The sequence below is a fragment of the Notechis scutatus genome, chromosome 2 (genome assembly GCF_049901735.1).
Source record: "Notechis scutatus isolate UNSWTSFEM ecotype Mainland chromosome 2, rNotScu1.2, whole genome shotgun sequence".
In the NCBI taxonomy this organism is placed as follows: Eukaryota; Metazoa; Chordata; class Lepidosauria; order Squamata; family Elapidae; genus Notechis; species Notechis scutatus.
In genome coordinates this window covers 67,610,635-67,633,781 of record NC_142010.1, presented here as the reverse complement: position 1 = coordinate 67,633,781, position 23,147 = coordinate 67,610,635, and the positions used below count along the sequence as shown (strand labels likewise).

At 42.3% G+C, this 23,147-nt stretch overlaps 1 protein-coding gene across 8 annotated transcripts in view; it reads left to right on the top strand.

Moving 5' to 3' along the window:
• The window catches only part of SEMA3F (semaphorin 3F), a 148,433-nt gene that overhangs the window by 6,178 nt on the left and 119,108 nt on the right, over positions 1-23,147 (top strand). For 4 of the 8 annotated variants that reach the window (XM_087954988.1, XM_026673299.2, XM_026673300.2 and 1 more), the window contains exon 2: positions 7,152-7,311. In XM_087954988.1, coding sequence (XP_087811114.1) covers positions 7,200-7,311 — 112 coding nt within the window. In that variant the 5' untranslated portion in view covers positions 7,152-7,199. Of the gene's footprint in view, positions 1-241; positions 368-4,480; positions 4,581-6,699; positions 6,720-7,151; positions 7,312-23,147 lie in introns of those variants that run through there. The other 4 variants (XM_087954990.1, XM_087954991.1, XM_087954989.1 and 1 more) reach the window with 4 other exon arrangements.

The window sequence follows — 23,147 nt, the reverse complement described above, 5'->3', positions numbered from 1 at the left end:
GTTCCTGCAACCGTTCTTCATATGCCTTCGTCTCCAGTCCCCTAATCATCATTAGTTGCTCTTCTCTGCACTTTTTCTAGAGTCTCAACGTCTTGTTTATAACTGGATGCAGTATTCTAGGTGTGGTTTTACTAAGGCTTTATAGATTTAATAGGTTTAATAAATAATTTATAGGTTTAGTAAATAATTGCCTCTTTCTTTGTCTGTTCGCATCATCTCCTCTACCCAGAAGCCAAAGTTTACCTTCAGAGGAACCTAGTGAGTCCCATGAGACCACCTGCCCCCTCCAGCTCTGCCCATTAATATCTTGCTGCTCCCGCTCCACCAAGAAAGTCTGCCGAAGGTGGTTGTCCTATTATACCTAATGGTAGGTTGGCCCCAGGAAAACACTGGAATTAAACATGAGATCTGTGCTCCTTTACTCCCCCTCCCCTCCCTTCCAAAAAACGAGAGAAATGATGGTATGAAATCCCTACCGATAATTGGTCAAATGGAATGAACGCTCTGGGCATTTTCTGCCTTTCTAATCACTTCTAGGAGGCACAAGAGAGCCCAGGAATGTAGCTAATAGCGACACTGCTGTAGAACAGACCTGAGATTTCATGAGGCTTTAATATGGCAAATGTTAGGGGTTCCAGGACTAGATCGGAAGCTGTAATGATTTTATTAGCATCGTTGCCCATTTGTGACATACACGTATTAACCAGGGATGGGCTTCAAACATTTTACCAAGGAGTTGTCTGTCTGGTTGCTGGGTGGGTGTGGCATTGGTGGGCGTGGCCGAGTCGGCCTCCTGCACCACAGCAGAGGGGTGTTTTTGCCTTCCCTGGGCTCTGGAGGCTCTCGGGAAGCTGGTAAATGGGCCCATTTCCGGCCTTCCCAAACTTCCAGGAGGCCCGTTTTTCGCCCTCCCTGAGCTTCCCCATGCACCCTGCATTTACCTGCATCCAAAACGGGACGTGTGGGGACTCCTGGGAGGGGTAGGATGGGATTTGGGGGTTCTCTGAATTGAACATACTCTTAGCTAGGGGCTTTCCCAAACCCCTGCGAACCCCCAGCAGCCCACCCCTGAATTAAGAGAGTTGTGCTGTCCAGCCAGTGTATGGGAATTGGATAGTTAGTTAGCAATTGTGAGCTGTCCCCTTAAGGGAATGCATCATGGTAAATGTAGTTAAGGTATCCTAGGAAATGTAGTCCATGTCACATGACCACATCTGTAATCCTGATTGGTTGCTAAATTGACCCTCTGTGGGTTGGGGGAAGTTTCCTCACTCTTGGCTGAACTCACGGACTGTGATAACTGTTCTACTTCTACTGCTACAAAATGGGAGAAAAGGGATAGGAGATAACCATCTTTTTACCTACAAGACAGATATGCAAAGGATTGGTCATTAAAGAAGAACTTCATCACAAATGTGAGTTATGAGGATACCTGATGAACCAATAATAAAGACTTTGTATGTATGTTTTGTTGAGTTTATCTATGTGCATCTGTACAGAAGACAAAATCCATCACAGAATACAGAACAGTAAAAAGATGGTTATCTCCTATCCCAGAGTTGTTAATAATTTTCTCACATATTCCTTCTCTTCTTTCTTTCTACAATTCTCTAAGCTTCTTTCTCTGAAGGCCTGGTGGTAAACTGAGTGTGATCAGAAACCCCTTTGTTTCTGAAGTGAATTAACTGAAGTTAATTAGCAGAGCCATCAGGAGGTTTTCCCCCAATTTTCTTTAGTTCCTCAAATGTTCACCTCACTTATGGTTCAATTGCTCTCCTTATTTATGTGAGATGAAGAGTGGTTTATCTCTAACATGTGCAAAAATAAGTAAAGCACATGGGCTCACCTAATGCCTAGTGACATCTGAGTCAGTTCAGTCTATTTCCACCAGCAAAGTGCATCAAACTTTCGAGCCAGGAAACGCTGCTGAAAACACAGCTTCTCTTCATTTATGCATGCCTTTTTTTTTTACATTTATCTCCCAACTTTCAGCTACTTCTATTGCTCGTCTCCTCCTTTTTTCTTTCATTCTTATCCTTCTCCCTGCCCTACCCTTTCCCTTCGTTTGCCATCTCATTTGCTCTTACTGGCACGCTCATAACCATCCAAACGCAACAGCATTATACCTGCCAGAACTGTTTTCTAAAGTTGGCAGGGTTTTGGTTCGACAGCAGTTGATTGTGGCAGGTTATTTCACAAGTTGAATTCGGATTCTAGACATTCGGGTTCCAAAAATAAAGAAATAAATAAATCCCAAAGCGAGTGCCGAGTGAGGAATCTGCAAAAAGGGAAGTGCGAATGTGTGCTGAAAGAAAGGGAAATAATACAAATATTTACCTAGAGCAAAGGAAATTGCTATGATATATATTGCCCCTGGGAATCTTTAACTCCTCCAATTGTGGTGTATTGCCCACAGCTGAAGAAAGCTCCGTCCTCCTATGGGCCCATCCATTATTCTGAATGTTCTTTTAGCTAGGTTGGATTTGTTTGACTGATTCCAAGGATTTTCCTGTGAAATCCCTGAAGTTTGTTTCTGTCATTAACTCCAACTTCCGTGCACCTCACCGGTGAACCAGAGGGAGCAGTACTGAGAACATGCTCCCTTTGTTCTGATCTCTGTCCCAAGCATCATGTGAGCTGTGCTTGGCTTGCTTTGCCTTTGTGCTTTTGTGTGTGTGTGTGTGTGTGTGTGCATTTCACTGCAAATTGTTCTGGATCAGCCTAAAAAAAAAAATCCTTCTGGAAACTCACTGTAGTGCTAATCATATGCATGTTATACATTAGTTTTGAGGTTTTTTAGATAGCCTTGTTGGAGAATAGCTCTAAATACTTAAACAGATTTTGCCTGTTCACATGTAGACATACTGTTTGAATCATTCTAACATGGTTTATAACTGTATCCAGATGCACGTTTAGCACAAAAGAAATAAAACAAAAAAAGGGGTTTAAGAATGTAGAAGTTACCATATTTCTGAGTTTCAAGCCCTTGTAATCCATGCAAAAAAAAAACAAAAAACATTCTTAGAATATGGGTGGCACCAAATGGCCTATTTTCTTTGCTGGAACAAGAAGAAAAGAAGGAAAAGTCAGAGGCCTCAGGAGGCAAGGCAGGCTCAGCTGGATAGAACAATGTTCTGCCTTCTATTAGCAGAAGGAAAATTCAGCTGTGCTGCAAAAGGAAAAAAAGAGAGAGAGAAAGATGGCAAATGCAGTAGACAGGGCTTCTTGGATCCATCTTTTAAGAACATTTTAGGTGATGCCTTCTGATTGTATTATGTGGCAGGAGAGTCTGGATACTATGGAATCATAACATGCTGAAGGGATTTGCAAACCTGATTTTCTGTTTTACTTGCCAATTTCTTTGGATAAAGTTTTAAGTCCTCAGAGCAAGTATCATCCAAATATACTAAAAACCAATTACCATAGACACTCAATTACTATTGAGAAATGTATTTATTTATTTGTTTGTTCATAACATTTATTTTCTGCCCATCTTGTATCCAACTACTCTGAGCAGCTTTTATCATAGCCCTCCAAGGAAGGTGAATTGCACCCGGTGCCTTTCTGCCTCCTAGAAGAAATTGCTTTTCCAGAATATTCGGTGAAAGGGTCCCGTCTTATATTAGCATTAGGACCGTCATTTTGGGAAGTCATTTTTGTGTAGTACTTTGATACAATTCCAGATGCCGAAATTGCATGCAGGAATACATTCAGTCATATTTCTGCTTTTTAAGCCTCCACTGACTGCAACTGCAGAAAGCAGACAACTATAGTGTAATTAGTTGTCCAGTTGTCAAACGGATACTTAACCTGTACTGTATTTCTAAAAAGGCAGATCTTCTGAGAAAGAAGGCCAGGAAGCTGATTCTGATCCAGAGGGAGTGGGTAAAGGGCAAACACACACACACACACACACACATTCCTATCTCATGGCTGCAAGATTATATATATAAATATATATATATATATATATATTTATATATATCAATTTAATTATATATATATATATATATATATATATATATATATATATATATATATATATATATATATATATATATATAAATATATATATATATATATATATATATATATATATATATATATATATATATATATATATATATATATATATATATATATATATATAATGAGAAAATGTTTATCTTCAGGAAATGATGACATGTTCATATGAGGAAATGTATGTTTGTCGTCATCACTGAAGTTGGGAAATTTATGTGTAACTTATACCCAACAAAGGGAATACTCTAAATTACACATAAAGAAAATCCCATTTGAATTCTGGGGAGTTACTTTCACTGCTCCCTCCCCTCTCCCCGGCATTCTAGCCAGGCAGAGCTGTCAGATCCCCTCCAACTCGGCTAATGTGGTACATACAAACTCTCTCTTTTCCTCCTCCTTTAAAAAAAATGCATTTAGTCCCTTTTTTTTTTTTTTTTTGGTCTTTCAAATAATGAAGTCCAGATTTCTCCTGCCTGGTAGAAAATGGAGCCTGTGCTGTGCAAGGGTTCCTTCCCCTGGTTCACTGCCCTTCTGTGCTCGGCTGGAGAGCGATGGAGGTAGGCAAGCGGAGGGGAGGAATGAGCAGCCCCACTCTGCCTCTATCTCCGAGGGGAAGGGCTGCTCCCCTGAGAGTCCCTAGTAGGTGGGCTGCTGGCTCTGACTCTTGCCGCCATGAGATGGGACTATAAGGAACTCTTTTCATTCCTGCAAGGAGACAACTTGATTACTGCCCCTCAATCAAAACCTGTTTACTTTACCAAATGAGAGCAGCATGTGAGCTTGTTAATTGCAGTTGGGCTCCAATGGCCTGGCTGGGATTCATTCCTCTAGTGAAAGGGATCCCTTCTAATGTTCTAGCCGTAGAGACAGAGCAATCCCAGTTGCACTCATGGAGGTGTGTGTGTGTGTGGGGGGGAAAAGTACCCTCACTCAGGGTCCACGCTCTCGTGTTACAGAAGCAACTCGCTCTAAAGTTACTGAGGAGGCTGGCGACGTGCTGGATTCATTCTTGGGGTTACCTTTGTATCCAGACACAAGAAATCACCTTGAAATACGTACTCCAGCTTGCTCAGCCCTTGGATCTCCTTTCGTCTAAGGGAGGAGACAAATTTATCTGCACTGAAAAGTTTTGTATTCGTATTTCTTTTGAGGGCTAGAAATATTTACTGTATGAAGAGCTAAAAGGGATTTGGTCTAGAGACCTTCTTAACATGAAGAAATTTAGCAGAAAACCCAGAGGATAGCAAAGGATTACACTTCCATCTAGCAAATGGTCCCTTGTGTGTGTGTGTGTGTGTGTATACATTCAGCATTAGGCAGTCTAGTGCCAAAGAATACCCCATATCACTCTAGAATGGGGTTAACATTCAAGATCCTTTGTGTTTGCCTTGCTTGTATAACATTCTCCCCTGTGTGCCAAAATTACACTAATCTGGGTCATACATCACACGAAGAAGTGGTTGCTTACTGTCTTGTGTGATCACCATCACTGTGATTTCTTCATTACCATAAGAATTGGGAAACCGTAGTTAATACAATGCGTCAATCAGGTGGTCAGGATGATGGTTTGGGATTTTACTAAAAACATGGGAATTCATATGGTTATCTGTCCTTAGATTTGGACTGTCTCCCCAGAAATTTTTTAAAATTATTTTAAACATAGCATGTTGGACTACAAGGTCCCTTCCAGCTCTGATTATCTGTTATCTGTTACGAGTCTTGGAATCACATTCACATAAAGAAAAATCACTTTGGTTCAGTACTTTCTCAGAGCCTACAAAAGATATAAAGTTCCAGGTGTCATCATGGCATTTGTGGACTATTGGGGAGTGGGTAATATCAGGGGGTAATTTGCACTGAGATGTTGTTGTGCAAATTCTAATTCTATTTATTGATTGGACATATCCAACAAATCTTCCTCCTCCTATTTTCTCCACAACAACCCCATGAAATGGGTTGGGTTGAGAGAGAGTGACTGGCCCAGAGTCACCCAGCCGGTGTTCATGGCCCAGGCAGGATTTGAATTCCTGGTCTCCCATTTTGTTATCTGGTACCTTAACCACTAGACCAAATTCTAAAACTAAACTACTGTCCCATTCCAAACCAGACTGGACAACTCACCTCAGTCAGCTCCGGGGGTGGGTTTCTACTGGTTCTGTCCACCTCTGTAGAACCGGTAGCTCTGAAGAGCAGCAGACATAGAACCGGTTCTATGTCTGCTGATGTTTTTGCTCACCACCTGGGCTCTTACCTGATCTTTATTTCCTGGTTTTTCAACTTCAGCTGCCGAACGAGGCACAGCTGCAGTTAAAAAAGCAGGAAAAGAGGGCTGTTTCAAAGGCTGATTCTCTGCATGCAGCGTGCTGATGATGATTTTCAGGCGAGCGGCTCCAGCTTGCAGGGAAGCTCGTAAATCCTGAACCGGTAGTTAACCCTGTTGTATCCCATCCCTGGTCAGCTCAGCACAACCAACTTGCCACAGTCAACATGCCATGGCTAACTCACCACTGCAGTACAATCCACAATTCAATTTAATTATTTAAAATTATTTTTTAAAATTGTTTTAATTTTTGACATTCACATTTCATTTTGTCCCTCCTTTGTCATCCTTTCTTTAATAATTCTATCCAACTATTTGTTTGATATTAGGGTAACTCTTGTCCTGTCGTGAATTGTCCTGCAACGAGTTGGCCATGGTGAGTTGGCTGTGGTGAGTTGTCATAGACCCATCCCACACAGCATCAGTTTCTTTGCTTCAGTATCCTCTTTCCTGTTCCAAAAGTTGAATTTTTCATCTTTAATCTGTTTATAGAAAAACAGTGATTAACATCCAAGGTCTGTGTAGCTGGAGGATATAGCCTTCTGAATAGTTTAGCTCAGAGGTCTCCAACCTTGGCCACTTTAAGACTTGTGGACTTCAACTCCCAGAATTCCTCAGCCAGCTGAGGAATTCTGGGAGTTGAAGTCCACAAGTCTTAAAGTGGCCAAGGTTGTAGACCCTTGGTTTAGCTGACAGGTTAATAAGTCATTTTATGACAGGTTAGTAAGTCATTTTATTTCTTCAGATCCCATTTTAAACTTGAGGAAGTTAACATTTTTTGTCTTTTCTTTTCTCCTTCTTCTGCTAGAGTGGCTAAGACATCTGCTTGGATTTTGGATCCTCAGTTCTCTGCACCATGCCCCTAGTTGGTTTTTTGCTCTGGGCCATTCTTCTCATTGTGGGCTGGTGGCCCTCATACTCCAAGGATTACCTCTTTGCTACTCCAAGGGTGCAGCTCACTTTCAAAGGTAAGGACGCCGTTTCTGAATGAAAACAACATTAACAGTGTGATAGTAAACTTGTTTTGGGTTTTACTTTCTGGCAATCGGTGGTTTATCAAAAGTTCTCCATCTGGAACATAGTTTGGAGACAGAGCAAGATGCAAACTTGAAAGTTTCAATGGCTAGTTTATCTGAATGATTCCTCTGTTTCCAAGGAAGCAGCTTGAAGCAAATCCTTTCCTTAGGACTCTAGTCATGATTATAAACAATGCTTTTCTAGAACAGGTTCCGAGAAGCCCCTGGGCTGGCAGCCTGCATCAATCAAGCACATGGCACATTGCACCTCAGTGCCTCTCTCCATCTGGAGAGAACTAGCCTTGCAGCTTGTGGCTTTTCCTTAGATCTTTGAAAGAGTCAAGCACCATGGCTGGCAGTGCAGGCAGCAGATTGACAGCTCAGTAAACCCAAGCTGCTGAATGCACTGAAGAGTTGGCAGCCATTCATATACTGAAATCCCCAAGAAGGGACTGGGCTATGATGAATGGGCCCTCTGCCTGTTGTTGCTGAGAAGGAGACAGGTGTTGGGATGCACTGCCTGTAAATGTTCGGGGTTAGCTGGTATGAAGCAATGATTGCCTGTGAAGGATGCTGAGCTGAGCTGAGTTGACAAATGGAGCTCCAAGGGTAGGAAGCTGACATGGTAGCCTCAGCATGTGACTACCCACTAGGAACAGATGGCTGTAACTTATGTGTCATTTCCTCTTAACTTCCCTTCCTCTTCCAGGCCGCAGGGAAGCAGACTAATGCACTTATTTATGGCTGGTGTATATTTAGGCTGCCCCTTCTGGATTCACCAGAAGGGGATTAGGAAGAACCCACCTTTCAATATTCCCACTAAATATTCCCATAACGTATATTATATTGAGCGTGAGAACAACAGGTGTGTTGTACAGTACCTTAGGGGAAACCTTTAGGGGAAGCAGCCTCTGATGTTTTATGGACCATAACCAAAGGCAATAAATAGGTTAACCATCAACTCTGACCCTAAAACAATGCCTAGCTTGCTTACCTGGGAACACTCTGAATTCTTGAAAGCCCGGTAGGAATGTTGATTGTTTCTGCTGCTCTTCTTTCTCCAAACAAACAACTTTTCAGAATGTGTAGTGGTAATTTATGAACATGGAAGATTTGTTCTATCTACATACCTCTTTAGATCAACTAGATAGAAAAGAGCAAATGTAATTGTCTTCCACATTAAAAGAGGGGATTTTGGCTGGGCCACCTTATCAGACAGAGGTGAGTGAACTGTGAAAAGTTGACATAGCTCATCTTCTATTGCACCCACTCATCCTAATTTTAGATCTAATTGTTTTATCAACATCAACGTGGTATGAATTAACTACCATGCTAGTGGATTGAGATGCTAGTGGGATTGAGGGGCCTAGAGCAGGGGTCGCCAACTTTTTGGACCTCAGGGACCACCAAACTCATAATTTTAAATCCTGCGGACCACTAATACGAATTTTGACTGACGGTGGCTTGCTAACATTGGTGGGAAAGTTGGTCCCATATTCCAGAGCTGCAGTAGTCCCAGGACTGGCCCTTTGGTCATCCCAGAGCAGCTGCTCCTCCACCTGGGTGCACCGGCTTGCCATGGACTGGAGGAGCTGCTGCTCTGGGATGATCAAAGGGCCAGTCTTGTGACTACTGCAGCTCTGGAATATGGGACCGACTTTCCCACCAACGTCAGCAAACCACCCCGGGGTGGATTTCTCTCCCCTGCCATTGGTCTTACCTTCCAGTTCCAGCTCACATGGCTCTACTCAAGGTTTGTGCTCGGCTGAAGGGTGGGGGCCAGTGGGCCATGTGTACCTGGGCAGCCTGGATTAATTGCTTTGGGGGGAGTGCTTTGGGGGGGACATTTCTCTGCAGACCACCAAAATTTTCTCATGGCCCATCAGTGGTCCCTGGCCTACCAGTGGGCGACCACTGGCCTATTAGATGGATGCATTGCAACACTGGAGACACCCGTAGATACTCTTGAGATGCTGTTTCTGGCTTCTCTGATTTCTGTTGTTTGGGAACAGTATTTTAATTTATGCAGATTTAATTCTCTCTTACGGGTCTGGCATCAAACCTGTGCATTTCATGTGTGAATATAGGCTGTTCCTGTGCTTGGAAATATGACTTGAGAAACTTATGTCATTGGTTACTTGCTCAAAGTTTCAAAATACACAGAACATACTAAGAGTATCTATGCTTGGCAAATTGAGTTACATGCCACAGTGGCCTATCCTAACCTACCATTTCCTACCTTTTGTGGACAAGGGGGTCTCCTGCACCTGCATTTATTTTTCGGGTGCTGATTATATTTCTGTAAGATGGGCTAGCAGCCTTCCCCAAATATACAAGAAACCTAGTCTCTAAGAACTGCAAGGCTTACAGAGCTGAGGGAGAGGGTGGATAGAGAAGTACAAGATGACCATCCGAGAGGACTACGTCTCCAGTATCTGCTGACCGAAGTTATTGCTTATGCTCAGTAAAGATAGGACAGCTCTTGCCTTATTTTAAATTATTATTATAACTCTGCTTTGCCCAGAGCTGTGTTCTCTGTGTGTTCATCTCTTTTACAAAGAAGGACTTAGTTCTGGAGAGCAATCTGACCTTTTCTTTGCAGCATGAAAGGAAGAACAAGGGTAGATGGAAACATGATCCATTCTGCCTTTAAGTAGTGTGTGTGTGTGTGTGTGTGTGTGTGTGTGTGTGTGCGTTTAATTGAAATCCTCCTTTTGGCTTGTTAAAGATTTCTGCACCCCGTGGAAGGAGAAGTTCAAACTGAGGACTTTGAAAAATAGTATCTTTGAGGTCTTTTATAAAGGGGTTGGTTTCCTGTTGTTAATCTACTTTTTTTTAAAAAAAAAAAAGTGGAAAAGCATTAACTTTGCCAGGGAATTGGGATTTTTTTTTTCACTGGATCACCTGACCCAGGGTTTTGCGGCTTTGATAAAAACAGCAAGAATAAATCATAAAACTTGGCAATAGAGCTGAAGGCTGCTTGGAAAGAATGGCCAAGACATCTGAAGGGATGGAAGAACTTGGGTAGCAGAGGTTGAGTAAGAGATGGAGAGAGATGTGAAGTTGCAGGAAATGAGAAAAGAAGCTGGACTGATTGTTAAAAGCATACAGTTTAGATAAACTGGGACTCTGGAGAACAATCTAAAAACAACTCAGAGGCACTAAGCCAAGGATTAGGAGAACAACATGAATGAAATAAGAGCTCAGGAGAGGAAAGAGGTGTTTTTTTAAAAATGGGATTATTGAGAAACGTCTAGGAGAAAGACTGGCCTCTTCTACAAGAGATGGTGAAAGTAGATGGTGAATTGGGGAGACTTGGCGTTGCATTCTTCCTGGGAAAGATCTGATCTAATCTGATGGTTACATCCAAGGCCATTGATTTTATTTCAATAGCTCCATGTGTGTAACTGGAACAGAGGGGCAATAATGATGCAGAAAGAACTGTGGAAAGAGGACCAATGGGGAGAATGGGAATATTTATGATTAGTAATATGCTTGTTCAATGTTCTTCTTTACTGACTATTCTTCCAGCAATTCCTGCATTTGCTCAAACTGCCATTCTCAATTGCATGATCTTGCTGTGTTACTGCCACTATGCACTATATGGTCAGCCACATAAGCCTTAATGCAATTATTCCTTAGCATGCCTGCTTGCCCAGGGACAGTGGGATTAGAGCTGAAAGATAAGCATTATCATGTAGCAGAAAACATGCTTTGGACATGCTCTCACAGATACTTTGGAAGCTTTTTTCTGAACCTAATTTCTCAAAGCCAGAGCTAATTTACACTACAGCTTTGTAGTATGACAGATGCTTTTTAATAAGCCCATTCTAAATCTGCCCACAAAGGCAGGCTAATGGTCTCATGGCTTATCTAAGTGTAGATTAGCCTTTAGCACTAAATCAAAAATGAATCCAAGGCATAGATAAAGAGGTAATCCCTAAGAGCAGGTAGAGATTTTTGTGTCCGCTTTCCTCCATTTTTAGCAATACTTTTCCTCAACAATGTGCTCCTATTTTCACTCCCTTTTTCTCCCATTTTATGGATGCTGCTATTATTGGTGGTCACTGTGACTGCATTTAATTCAAACAACAGACAAGAAAAACTGATCTGTTAATAAGGCTTTATTGATTCATGGGGTTGTCACCTACTATACGTCTTCATTCTTCTTCTTTTTTCACAATTCACAAGTAAATGAGATTCATGGTCCCTTTTGCGAAACAGTTCCATGCAGTGAGAGATAAATGGTGAAAAGTGTGTCATGCGATTGCAAGACAAATTCTGCTCTGTTGTGCAACCCTGCTGTCAGCTTTGGAAGCCATATTGAGATCTGATGCTCCCATGGGGGATGGATGGTGATTGGGCCAGGTGATGTGATGATGGCTAAGGGGCAGGGGTGGGATTCAAGTTTTTAACAACCGGTTCTATGGGCATGGCTTAGGTGGTGGGCGTGGCTTGGTGGTCATGTGCCTGGGTGAACATGGCTTGGTGGTCATGTTATTGGCTGGGTGTGGCCAACTCAATATCACTCACATCAAGGCACGCATCTCCTCACCTGGCCTCTCATGACTGTGGGGATGCTGCAACAGTCATAAGTGTGAAAAATGGTCATAAGTCACTTTTTTCAGTGACATTGTAACTTTGAATGGTCCCTCCACAGAAACAAAGTACCAGCAAAGGAGGAAAAGAAAACTCCAGAGACGTTCCTGAGATAGGAAGTCTAGTCCTGCCAAGAATGTAATAAGGGTCAACGGAGAGGCAGTTTCTGTAAGCAACAGCAGAATGTTTCCTTCCTGCCTTCCTTACAGGATTAGACCAGTAATTTCTCCAAGCTTAGAATGTTAACAACCGGTTCTAGAGAATAGGTGCGAACCTGTAGAATCCTACCCCTGCTAAGGGGGGAATGGATTTATAGTTTTGACTTTTGCAAGGAATCCTGAGTCTTTCAGATTAGAGATTTCACAGTTGTGCCATTTACTATCCAAATAAAAGGAACCTTTGAGAGATGCCTGTCTCGGAGTTATTGGTTGGAGTGGAGGGTTGCTGGAAGGCTGACACCTGCACTGCCACCCTGAAAGGCCCTCTAGGCCATCCTGTTCGGTTCTCTCTCTGATTAATTTCCAAAGATAGCCGGGGTGCCTTTTCTGTGGTGTACGTTATAAAAACAATTCTAAATTTAAGAAATGTGCAATCTGTTGGTACCTCATAGTGTTTTGAAATGAGTAGTCAAATCAGGGGTGTCAAACTCAAGGCCCACAGGATGGATTCAGCCCATGGGGTGCTTAGATCATCTGGCCCATGGGGCCACCTTGGGAATAGTGAAGGACCAGCCTGCAGTGCCTCTGCCAGCGAAAACAGAGCTCGGGAGGGTTGCGCATGGCTATCCGCTGAAGTGATATTCAGCAAGTTCTGACCAGTTCTGGAAAATCGGTAGTGGAAATTTTGAGTAGTTCAGAGAACCAGCAAATACCACCTCTGACTGGATTTTACAGTACCCTTTCCCTGACCACCAAGCCATGCCCACAGAACCGGTAGTAAAGAAATTTGAATCCCACTATTGATTTTCCGGGCCCCATTTTCTCTGGTGAGAGCTGCAGGAGGATCCCCCCCAGGCCCACCCGTGCCACCACAGGTGGCCCCAACACAAGTGATATTGAGCTGGCCATGCCCACCCTGGCCACGCCCATCCTGTCCATGGCCACGCCCATCCCCTGAGGTCAAACGCAACCCCAATGTGGCCCTCAATGCAACAGAGTTTGACACCCCCGTGTTAAAGGGATTTTGAACGCATTTAATTGGTTTGAATTAGGCTTTGGCAAGGTCTATATCTGATCTGGGCATTTGGGGATCAGAAAACTTTTGTTGTTAAGGAGAATATATCATCCAATTCTAGTTTTAATGCAATTAGCCTAATTAAAAATTTATATGCTCTTTTCAATTGTCCAATTGCCAGAAAGAGCAGTAAACTGATTTTGGAGATAAATGAACAGGCACCTTCTATTACCACCCTACTCATCCTCAAAAAGATCTTAGGACAACATTTTTCTGCCCTATTTTCAAAACCGTTTTTGTAATGTCGCTCCAATACTCCTATTGTCTGAGCTAGACTGATGTCGTTTAGTGCAGACTCATTACAGCAGTTAATAGCCTATTTTGCCAAGGAAGGACCATCCCTTCAGCCCTGCCAATGCTTATCATGCAGTCTAATAATTTCTATGCTTCCATTTCCCAGCACTGCTGTAACAGCAGAGTGGTTAAAAGATCTTTGTTTAACCAAGCTCCCTTTATTTTTCCCTGAGTCAATCATTTGTGTATCCGTATCTTTCTCCCTTTTATCAATGTGGCAAATGAAAAGAATTGGAGGAAGGGAGGAGGTCAGTGAGAAAGTGGGAAACATGGGAAGAAGAGTTAATCATTATGGGTGCCTAACATGGCCCAGGCCACCAGCATTGCCAGTAATACTGCAGTCAGACCTTTAGAGATAGATGAGAGAATCATTGTAGAGAAAACCACCCACTTCCCTGGGTTTCTTTTTTCTTGGCAGGTTAATCAGCAAAAAGAAAAAAAGAAAAAAAGAAAAACATAATTTAGTACCAGCAGGAAGGGGAAAAGCTATAACAAGGATCGGCTTGCAAGCAGTGTTGTGATAAGCATTGTTATGAATGTGTAATCATATATAGTAAATTCATGGTTTGGAATAACAATAGTGGATGGCAACAGAGTGAGGCTAATAGCTGTCGTTTTAGTAAGTAAAACATCTTTCCAGCTGATTTTGACTTTATGGACACATTCATGTCACTTTCGTGGCTGTAGTGTGGAAGTAGTTTGCCACTGCCTACTGTTGAGACCTTTTTCAGTTCTCAGTTTAGCCTACAGATGAGCTTCTGGAATGGAATGAAATAGGAATAGGAATAGGAATAGAATAGGAATAGAATAGAATAGAATAGAATAGAATAGAATAGAATAGAATAGAATAGAATAGAATAGAATAGAACAGAATAGAATAGAACAGAACAGAACAGATTAGGAATAGAATAGAATAGAATAGAATAGAATAGAATAGAATAGAATAGAACAGAATAGAATAGAATAGAAGGAATGGATAGAATAGAACAGAACAGAATAGATTAGAAGAGAAGAGAATAGAATAGAACAGAACAGAACAGAACAGATTAGAATAGAATAGAATAGAATAGAATAGAATAGAATAGAATAGAATAGAATAGAATAGAATAGAATAGAATAGAAGGAATGGGTAGAACAGAACAGAACAGAATAGAACAGAACAGAACAGATTAGGAATAGAATAGAATAGAATAGAATAGAATAGAATAGAATAGAATAGAATAGATTAGAAGAGAAGAGAAGAGAAGAGAAGAGAAGAGAACAGAACAGAACAGAACAGAATAGAATAGAATAGAATAGAATAGAATAGAACAGAATAGAATAGAGTAACAGAGTTGGAAGGGACCTAATCCAGCCCCCTGCTCAATCAGGAGAACCTATACTATTTCAGATAAGTTACTGTCTGGATTCTTCTTAAAAACCTCCAGTGAATGGAGCACCCATGATTTCTCAAGGCAGCCTGTTCCACTGATTAATTGTCCTCACTGTTAGGAAGTTTCCCCTTAATTCCAGGTTGCTTCCCTCCATCCATTGCTTCTTGTGTAGGGGCAGTTAATATATGGGCACAGGCAGTAATGACTTCTCCTGAAACAATATGTGCACGATGAGCTTGAAATTAAAATAATGCTAGGATTCAATGGCTCTTGCCATTCTGAGAAGTATGACCCGTACAGCAGTAGCCCTCCAAAGAATTTGGCATATTGGATTCCTTCACCTTCAGTATACGCAGGAGAAGCAGGAAAGAACTACAGGCTATTTTATCATTATTTTCTTCATCTGGTCTAGAGGCTGTCAATGCTTTTGCATGACCTACCAGGAATGATGTTCGCACTTGAAAGCCAATGGGTGCATATGGCAGTGCATCCAATGTTCAGAAATCTTTGCTGACACACTTGCCTTTAACAAAGATCAAAGGGCCAATTGATGGGAGAGTGGCATTTCTCTCATTGCTCATGTGAAGAATTGTACTCCTTTTAATAATACTACCTGAATATGGCAAATCTCTTTCTTAACTGTGATCAGAAATGGACTCCAGGTTTTCTGCTCAAAGCAGACTAGAAAGCTTTCTTTTATCTCTTGCAACTGTTTGTTTCATTGATGCAACCCTGTTTGCATTAGAATTAATCTGTCACTCTTTCTTTGCTTTTGTGATAACCACAGAAGGAAAGCACTGCTAAGAGCAGTATTTTAAAAAGTGCTGTGGAACACATATACTTCTTAATCTAGGAGCTCAATTGTTAGAAAGTGCGTGTATGTCACAAACTCATTTCACTTGATAGTGAGATTGTATTTTCAGGGGGTAGACCAGAGTTGCTCAACTGAAAGTTGGGACCAAAAACCATACTTGGTCTTTCCTGTGCAGGGTGGATGGCACCAAGTAAAACTCAGTTGGGTTTACAGTAAATTAAACTGAATAGGATTAAACGTTCCCTATATTTAATGACCTTTTTTTGTCCTGATAACATTACAATTTGATTGCAACTTTTGAGAGGGGAAGATGTCAGGGCAGAAGAGACTGGACTACCATCTGTCAGAAATGCTATAGGGTCTCTTGCTTGGGTGGGTGGGGTGGTTGGACTAGATGACCTACTAGGTCCCTTCCAACTTTGTTAATATCTGTTAATTACAACTTTGAAGGATGCACCTGTACCCCCAGGTTGTGTGCCATTGCTGCATATAGACTATTTAATGCTAGCCCTGGTTGGTGTTTTCCCTAATCCACTCCTGTTATTGAATTTTTAACCACTTAGTCCTTGGAATTTAGACAGCAACACCAATTACTAATGACTATTGTCTAGAGCGAAAGGCTATGTGTAGAGAGCAATGAGTTGAGATTAACCATCTCTGGAGATATTAGGAAGGCAGCAATGGTGGGTTTTTATTGCAATGAGGTTTAAAGTGCTTCAAATGGTCAGAACTAATCTCATCACCTTCAGTTACTAGTGTCAATCTTAACTGGACTAATGTATCTCACTTTTCACATAAAGAATTAACACACCCACAGGCCAATACAACTGGTAGCTTCGGTCTTAAAAGCAGGAAGGTACTACACTTGACATGCTACCATCTGGTTGGCCAACATGTAGACAGAATGATGGAGCAGATAGACCTTTAATTTGATGCCAACATGACTCTTCTAAAGCTGTTAGGTCTTCAGAGCATTTGCATGGTGCTGTTGGAAACTGAGCACTGGGCTCAGCAGACGAAACATGGCTCCACTGAGATAGCGGTTACATTTCCTAACCATGGTTAATGGCAAGATGGAGGAGAATGCACTGATAGGACAATGGTGCATGCTGAAAGCAGAAAAGGTTGCCTGAGTGACCACTTTGGAAGCACTGCTCTCCATCTGGTAAAGAGTAAAACAGTTTGCTTCCTGCTTCAGCCAGTTGAAAAAGCCTGTTGTTCTGCTTATACCAGTGTTTGTACTAACACTCAGTGGGAACACCCAGGTCACTGCTACTGAATCATAATTAGAACCCTGAGATTAGCCTGTCAGTGTCATTCTGCAAAGAAATGGTGCATACCGCATACAATTTATTGGTGGCTCAAGTTCATTCCAGCTGAAGAACTCCAAGGCATCAAGAACCACTATCTTGTGTATTGCTGTCAGATTTATCAAGTTAAAATTATATGTATTGGCAATGGGAGTACAGATTTTGAAAATTTTGTGTTTGTGAAGTCTGAAAGTTGCTGGGGGAATGTCATTAGAAGAGACCAGAGTATCTCCGCTTTCCCTGAACAACAAAACTCACATTTGCCAATACTCTGCATGGAATCTGACATATATTTGCTGCTTTAAATTCACCTGAACAACAATTTTTCTAGACATTCTTCGTATCCAGGCATTTATTTAGTATTATTTAGCTCTGATAGAAATGTTCAATTTTACAATAGCAAAGTCAACCTGTAATAGTAACATCTCATCCGAATTTGTCTGCTCCATGTTTCAGCCCCAGCCCACATGCAATAAATGGGGCCATGTCTCCGGAAGGGAAATAATAACCAGCAATGGAAAATTTGGCAAGATCCTGACTGGTTTCCCCTACTTGCAATTTAATTTTGTTTTCTGAGGAAGGATGAGATGGGAGAAACTATTTATATCATGTCGATATGTACATTTTGTTTCAGGATTCTTCTCAGGAAAAACAGGTTAGCTATTCTTAGCCAAGAGCTCAATAACCTTCTTCCCACATCCCTTCTTGTTGCATGAATTTACTTATTTAGACGGCTGGAGTCAGTTGACAAGCAACTAATATTTTACCAACCTGCCAGCTCTTCTATGCTGGATGGCAAGAACATAAGTTGGGGGAGTGTGGCTGACCGAATTCTACTCTATTTCTGTTCTTTGGTTGAATGAAATAAAGTAGAACAAAAACGAAAGTCATAGCTGTAGTCCATCACCTAGTTGGCAAGCAGGCTGTTTTCTTTGTACATGACTTAGTGATTCAGGTTGGCCTAGGAAACCACAAATGTAGGTTTATAACTTCTACAGCCATTCCAAATGCTGTCACAGCATTTGGAGTGGCCTTGGGAATCCTTTCCTGTTCACTTCTCAATCCAATGCCTAGAGGTGGACAGAGCTTTTCATTCTTTTGCAAGAAGAGAGAAATGGCAGCAGCAAGAGAAGAAAAAGGAACAGTGGACATCCTCTCCAAATTTTGATGATGGTTTTCCCCCATCATTTGTTTTATTTCCATTGACATGTAATCAGACAGGAATTAGAACAAATAGAACAATAGAACAAAAGACCCAGTATATAATAAAGATATGCCCAGAAAAGCACTTTCAGGATGTTCTTGATTGATATGTTCTTGCAGCAAAATGTCCCTGTTCTCTAAAATCTAGAGGAAGGTGGAATTTCCACTCAAAGAAGCGAGTGTTTACACGAACATGATTGGTGTCTCATTATAGCAAATACTAATAACTCTTTGAATATTATTTCATAGTTGTTATAATGCCAGAGGTGGTATTCAACCAGTTCGCACCGGTTCAGGAGAACTGGTAGCTGTGATTTAGCATTGGTCACTGAACCAGTGGTGACCCCTGGCTGGCCACGCCCCCGTGCAAGAAGTCCCTGCCAGCCGCCCCTTTTTTTGGAGCGAGAACTTTGTAGCTGCCACCCTGCTTTTCCAATGGGCTTGTTGTACTTTGTTCAGTGGGCCTGCAATGCTGCAGTTTCAGGCTTCTTCCAGCAAAAATTATTGATCTCCAGCTTCGCTCTGCTTCTCCAATAGTCCGGCGCCACCCTATTCTATGTGCTGGCTGCTTGGACTTGCCGGGCCCGGCACATAGAACAGGACGTGCTTTTTCAAGTGGAGCTGGACTCAGCTGGGGCAGCAGCTGCAAGCATCTTGTGACAAGGGGGGCGAGAAGCCCTGGGACATCCACCCACCCACCTGCTGGCTGGCCGAGCTGGGCCAGGCTGGAAGAGGCACATCTGCCAGGAGAAGGAAGAAAGTGTGCTCCAGGAGGGTGGGTGCCAGGCAAGCAGGCGGGTGTCCCTGGACCACTTAAAGCATCCCCATGGAAGAAGCCAAGAACTGAGAGCAAAAGTAGTGCAGCAGGGGCGACAGGGGCGTGTGTGTCCCTCCACAACGAGTGTGAAGGGATCCACTGGTTCTGAGGCATGCTTCTGAGGTCCCCATGCCTCTGAGAAAAAGAGGAGATGCCAAAGCCCTGGCTGTCACCCGGGAGGGCACCATGGAGGGACACAACACACACCCTTGTTGCCCCCGCTGCAGCTACTTTTACTCTCAGTTCTCGGCTTCTTCCATGGGGGTGCTCTTAGAGTCAATCTTTAAGAGCTGGAAGACATTTTGTTAGATTGCTGCTAAATCATTGTTGGGAGAGGTGTAGCCCCTGAATACATGAGAAGTCTTGGGCAAAGTTCTCTGACTTTTAAAAGGCATCCGCGTGGTGTCTGCCTCCCTTCACACTCCTTGTGCACACTGGGAATGCCTAATCGGAATGAGAGAGAGCGAAATTGGCTGCTATGGGACGAGCACCTTGGCTTTACCTCTTGCTCCTCACAGTTGCCCTGAGTCAGTGCAGTTCTTTACTTGGGCAGCCAGATGGCCGCAGCAGCGCCTGCAGCAGCAACAATGAGGTACGGTAAGATTTGGCAGTGAAAATTTATCTCTGAGGGGCTTTTGGCAAAAAAAACAAAAACAAAAACCACCCCAAAATAAAACCCATTTAGCAGGCAGACTCGGCAGGCAGTCACGATCTTTAGTTGTCCTTTTTTTTCATCAGCCCAAGGACGGAGGGGGCAGGAAGGTACATAGGAAATCACCCTGTCTCTGCAGCATTGGTCATGTGACTGAGTGGACATGGCCAACTCGACGTCACTTGCAGCAAGGTGCCACCTTGCCGAGTTGGCCATGACCACCCAGTCACATGACCACCAAGCCACACCCACAGAACCGGTAGTAAAAAATTTTTGAATCCCACCACTGCTGTGGCCTATTGGGTCTTATGGGTAAGACTAACAAAGCAATATTATTGACAATCAAAAAGCAAGCTTCAACAAAAGAACCCAGAGCTTTGAAATCAAATCAGAGCGATTTGCAGGGACTCAACAGTGAATTAACAGGAGAAACCTTTGCCAGCCAAAGTTAATTATCAATTAAAATTGGTATTACTCAATAGAGTGACTTTATGCCAAAATCAGAAAGACGTAGTCTCGTTGAACTCCTAGCAGCAAATTAAAAATGATAAAAATAGCTGTAAAGAAAAAAAAATCTCCATATCAGTTGCACTGAAAGATGAAATATTTGTCAGCATCCTTGGTTAATGCACTCTACTGACACACTAACCTGAATCATACATGAAAGACACCAGTTACCATACACTGATGGCACAAATGCTTCAGTGACTTCTTTCTCAGCTAAAGCCAGTGTATTACACCACCAGCACCAGCACCAGCACCTCCTCCTCCTCTTCTTCTTCTTCCTCCTCTTCTTCCTCTTCTTCCAAGCATAGAGAACCTCAGTGGCACAGTGCAGTCCTGCAAGCTACTCCCACTGCAATTTGGCAGATCGAATCCCACGAGGCTCAAGGTTGACTCAGCCTTCCATACTTCCAAGATAGGTAAAATGAGGACCCAAATTGTTGTGGGCAATATGCTGACTCTGTAAACCACTTTGAGAGGGCTGTAAAGCACTATAAAGCGGTATATAAGTCTAAGTGCTATTGCTCTATTCCTGCAGGTGCAGGGTCTGCTTTTCGGATCATTGAACACCACTTTTTGCAGTCAGCTGCATCTCTGGTGCATGTCCAGTGCATTACACATCATGCAAGTATATGGTTAAGAAGCATCTCCAGAGCTTCTCTTCTCAGAAGTAGTCTGATATGTAGGACAACAGTAGTTAATGCCAGCAAACAACCATAATACGACCGAAGCCACCATTAAACAAAATGAGGTAGTCACATCAGGCAAGAGGTTTTGAGGTATCATGTTGGTTATTGATGAATTTTTTACTTCTAAGGACAGAAGCAACTTTAGTGGCATGTGAATTGACTTGGGTGCAGAGGGTGAATTCATGGGGAAGTAAATAACCAAAACAGCAATGTTCCATCACAATGCATGCTCCACCATCAGATCTACTGCTTGGATGAGGAGCCTTTTATTTTATTTCAGGCTGCAAAATATCTTGATGACCTGTTTCCTCTATTTAATTCCTATCCGTTAGAAATATAAGCGCTTTCTCTGGCAATTCCAGCAGAACCAGCAAGGGTAAAAGGAAAAAGGAGAGGCAGCTTGAGTTTTCCAGTTGTGGAAAACTCATGTTTGAACAAGAAAGGAAGCACTGCCAATAACAATAGCCAGCATTTTCCGTCCTGTAATGAGCAGAAGTTGGTTTCTAATGGCTGTCATTTCCCTCATTTTTCTCACAACAAGGATGGGCTCAGGGGAGATCCTTGCCCCTGCCTAGCTTCCTGGTCACATGTGAAGGAACCCATGGGAATTGAGCTGTATAATAGGCAGTTGCGGCAGTGTATGTGCTGAATAGCTCTACTCCACCCTCTCCAAAGATACCATTCGATGACTGCATTTGGCGATGCTCCAGCTGGGACAAGAAAATGTAGTTTTGAAAGAGCCACCCATTGGTGGGAGCTGCTTTGGAATTCTGCCTTAGAGAACTGTTTGTTCTGATTCAAGGGCCTGGATCAGGTCCTAAAAGAAAAAATAAAGCTGGGTATGCTTGAGCAGCAGGGACGATAACTAGAGTGCAGTGTAAGTTTGGTGGCTCTGCTTCCCCTTATGCACTTTACACCGGGGCTGTGCAGAGGCAGTGAAAGCCCCTTGGAGAAAACAACCTGTTGCTGGAGGGCAGGGGAAAGTGTTTGTGTGTTCCATCCCACCCAGTTGCTTTCCACAGGGGAATGTGGGGGGAATGTCAGAAGAGAAACAGATTATGCCTGTTTTCAGGCATAATCTCTCCCTGCCTGGTTGACTAAGGTCAAATCATTAGACTTGCCCTTGCAATTCTAGCTGCCAGCAGCAATGAAGTTGGGCCTCCTGTGAAATGAGGCCAAAGACTGGAGTTCTAAGAATTCTAAGAATAATATGATTTATCCTCTACAGCTGTCCTCTCTATTTAAATATTTTCACAAAATAAAATGATAAAGTCTCCCTTCAAACTGTGCGCGACTGCTGGCAACTTCTTGAATACATCCATCTAGTTTCCTTGGCAACAATATGGAAGCAGCTAATCTGTGCTTGTGGAACTTTCTGGGGGTCTAGCCTACAGTGCTGGTCTCCCGTGCAAGTACCGACCAGGCTTGAACCGCCATTATTATTATTATTATTTTTAAAAATAGCAATAGCACTTAGACTTACAGACCACTTCGCAGTGCCTTACAGCCTCTGTAAGAGGTTTACAGAGTCAGCATATTTACCCAACCTCGGAAAAATGGAAGGCTGAGTCAACTTTGAACTGATGAGATTTGAACTGCCAAATTGCTAATAGCTGGCAGTCAGCAGAAGTAGCCTGCATTGCATTCTAACCACTGCACCACCACCAAATGCTAGTTCATAGATCCCAACATATTAGTTCCTTGTCCTAAAAGCACATAGGACAAGTATATGGCACGTATATATAATTGGCAGTTCCTTGTTGAATTTTTAGATATTTCAGAGGATATGTTGGCCCTGGTTATCAAATGAGGCACAGTAAGACCCATGATTGTGGCTGTGGAGATGGAATCGAGACTCTGTTGTGAAAGAATCTATTTCAGCACTGCTACCTCAATCACTTCCTCTCCTCTCAATTCTAATACTCTTGTTGATCTATAGGACTTCTTAGTTTTGTGGATGTCTTAGTTCTACTAAACCATATTCTTTCCAAATCATGGGTGGTTCAGAAATCTGCCAGGGTTGGTTTTTTGGTTTTGGTTTTTTTTTGGTTTTTCTATTTAAAATGGTGTGTCTATTTAAAATGGTGTATTTATTTAACCCTAATAGTTTCCATTACATCCTATTATTGGATGCCTTAATTTTTTTGGTATTCTAGGCATAAAAATGTTATGTCTTACACTTTAATTTGCTTGCCAACAAAAAACATTCAAGTTAAGTACTTTAGCCTGAATCATATTATTTTTGTTGTGGAAAATAAGGTGGAAGCAATCATATCAATGTAATTTCATTGCTATTATTT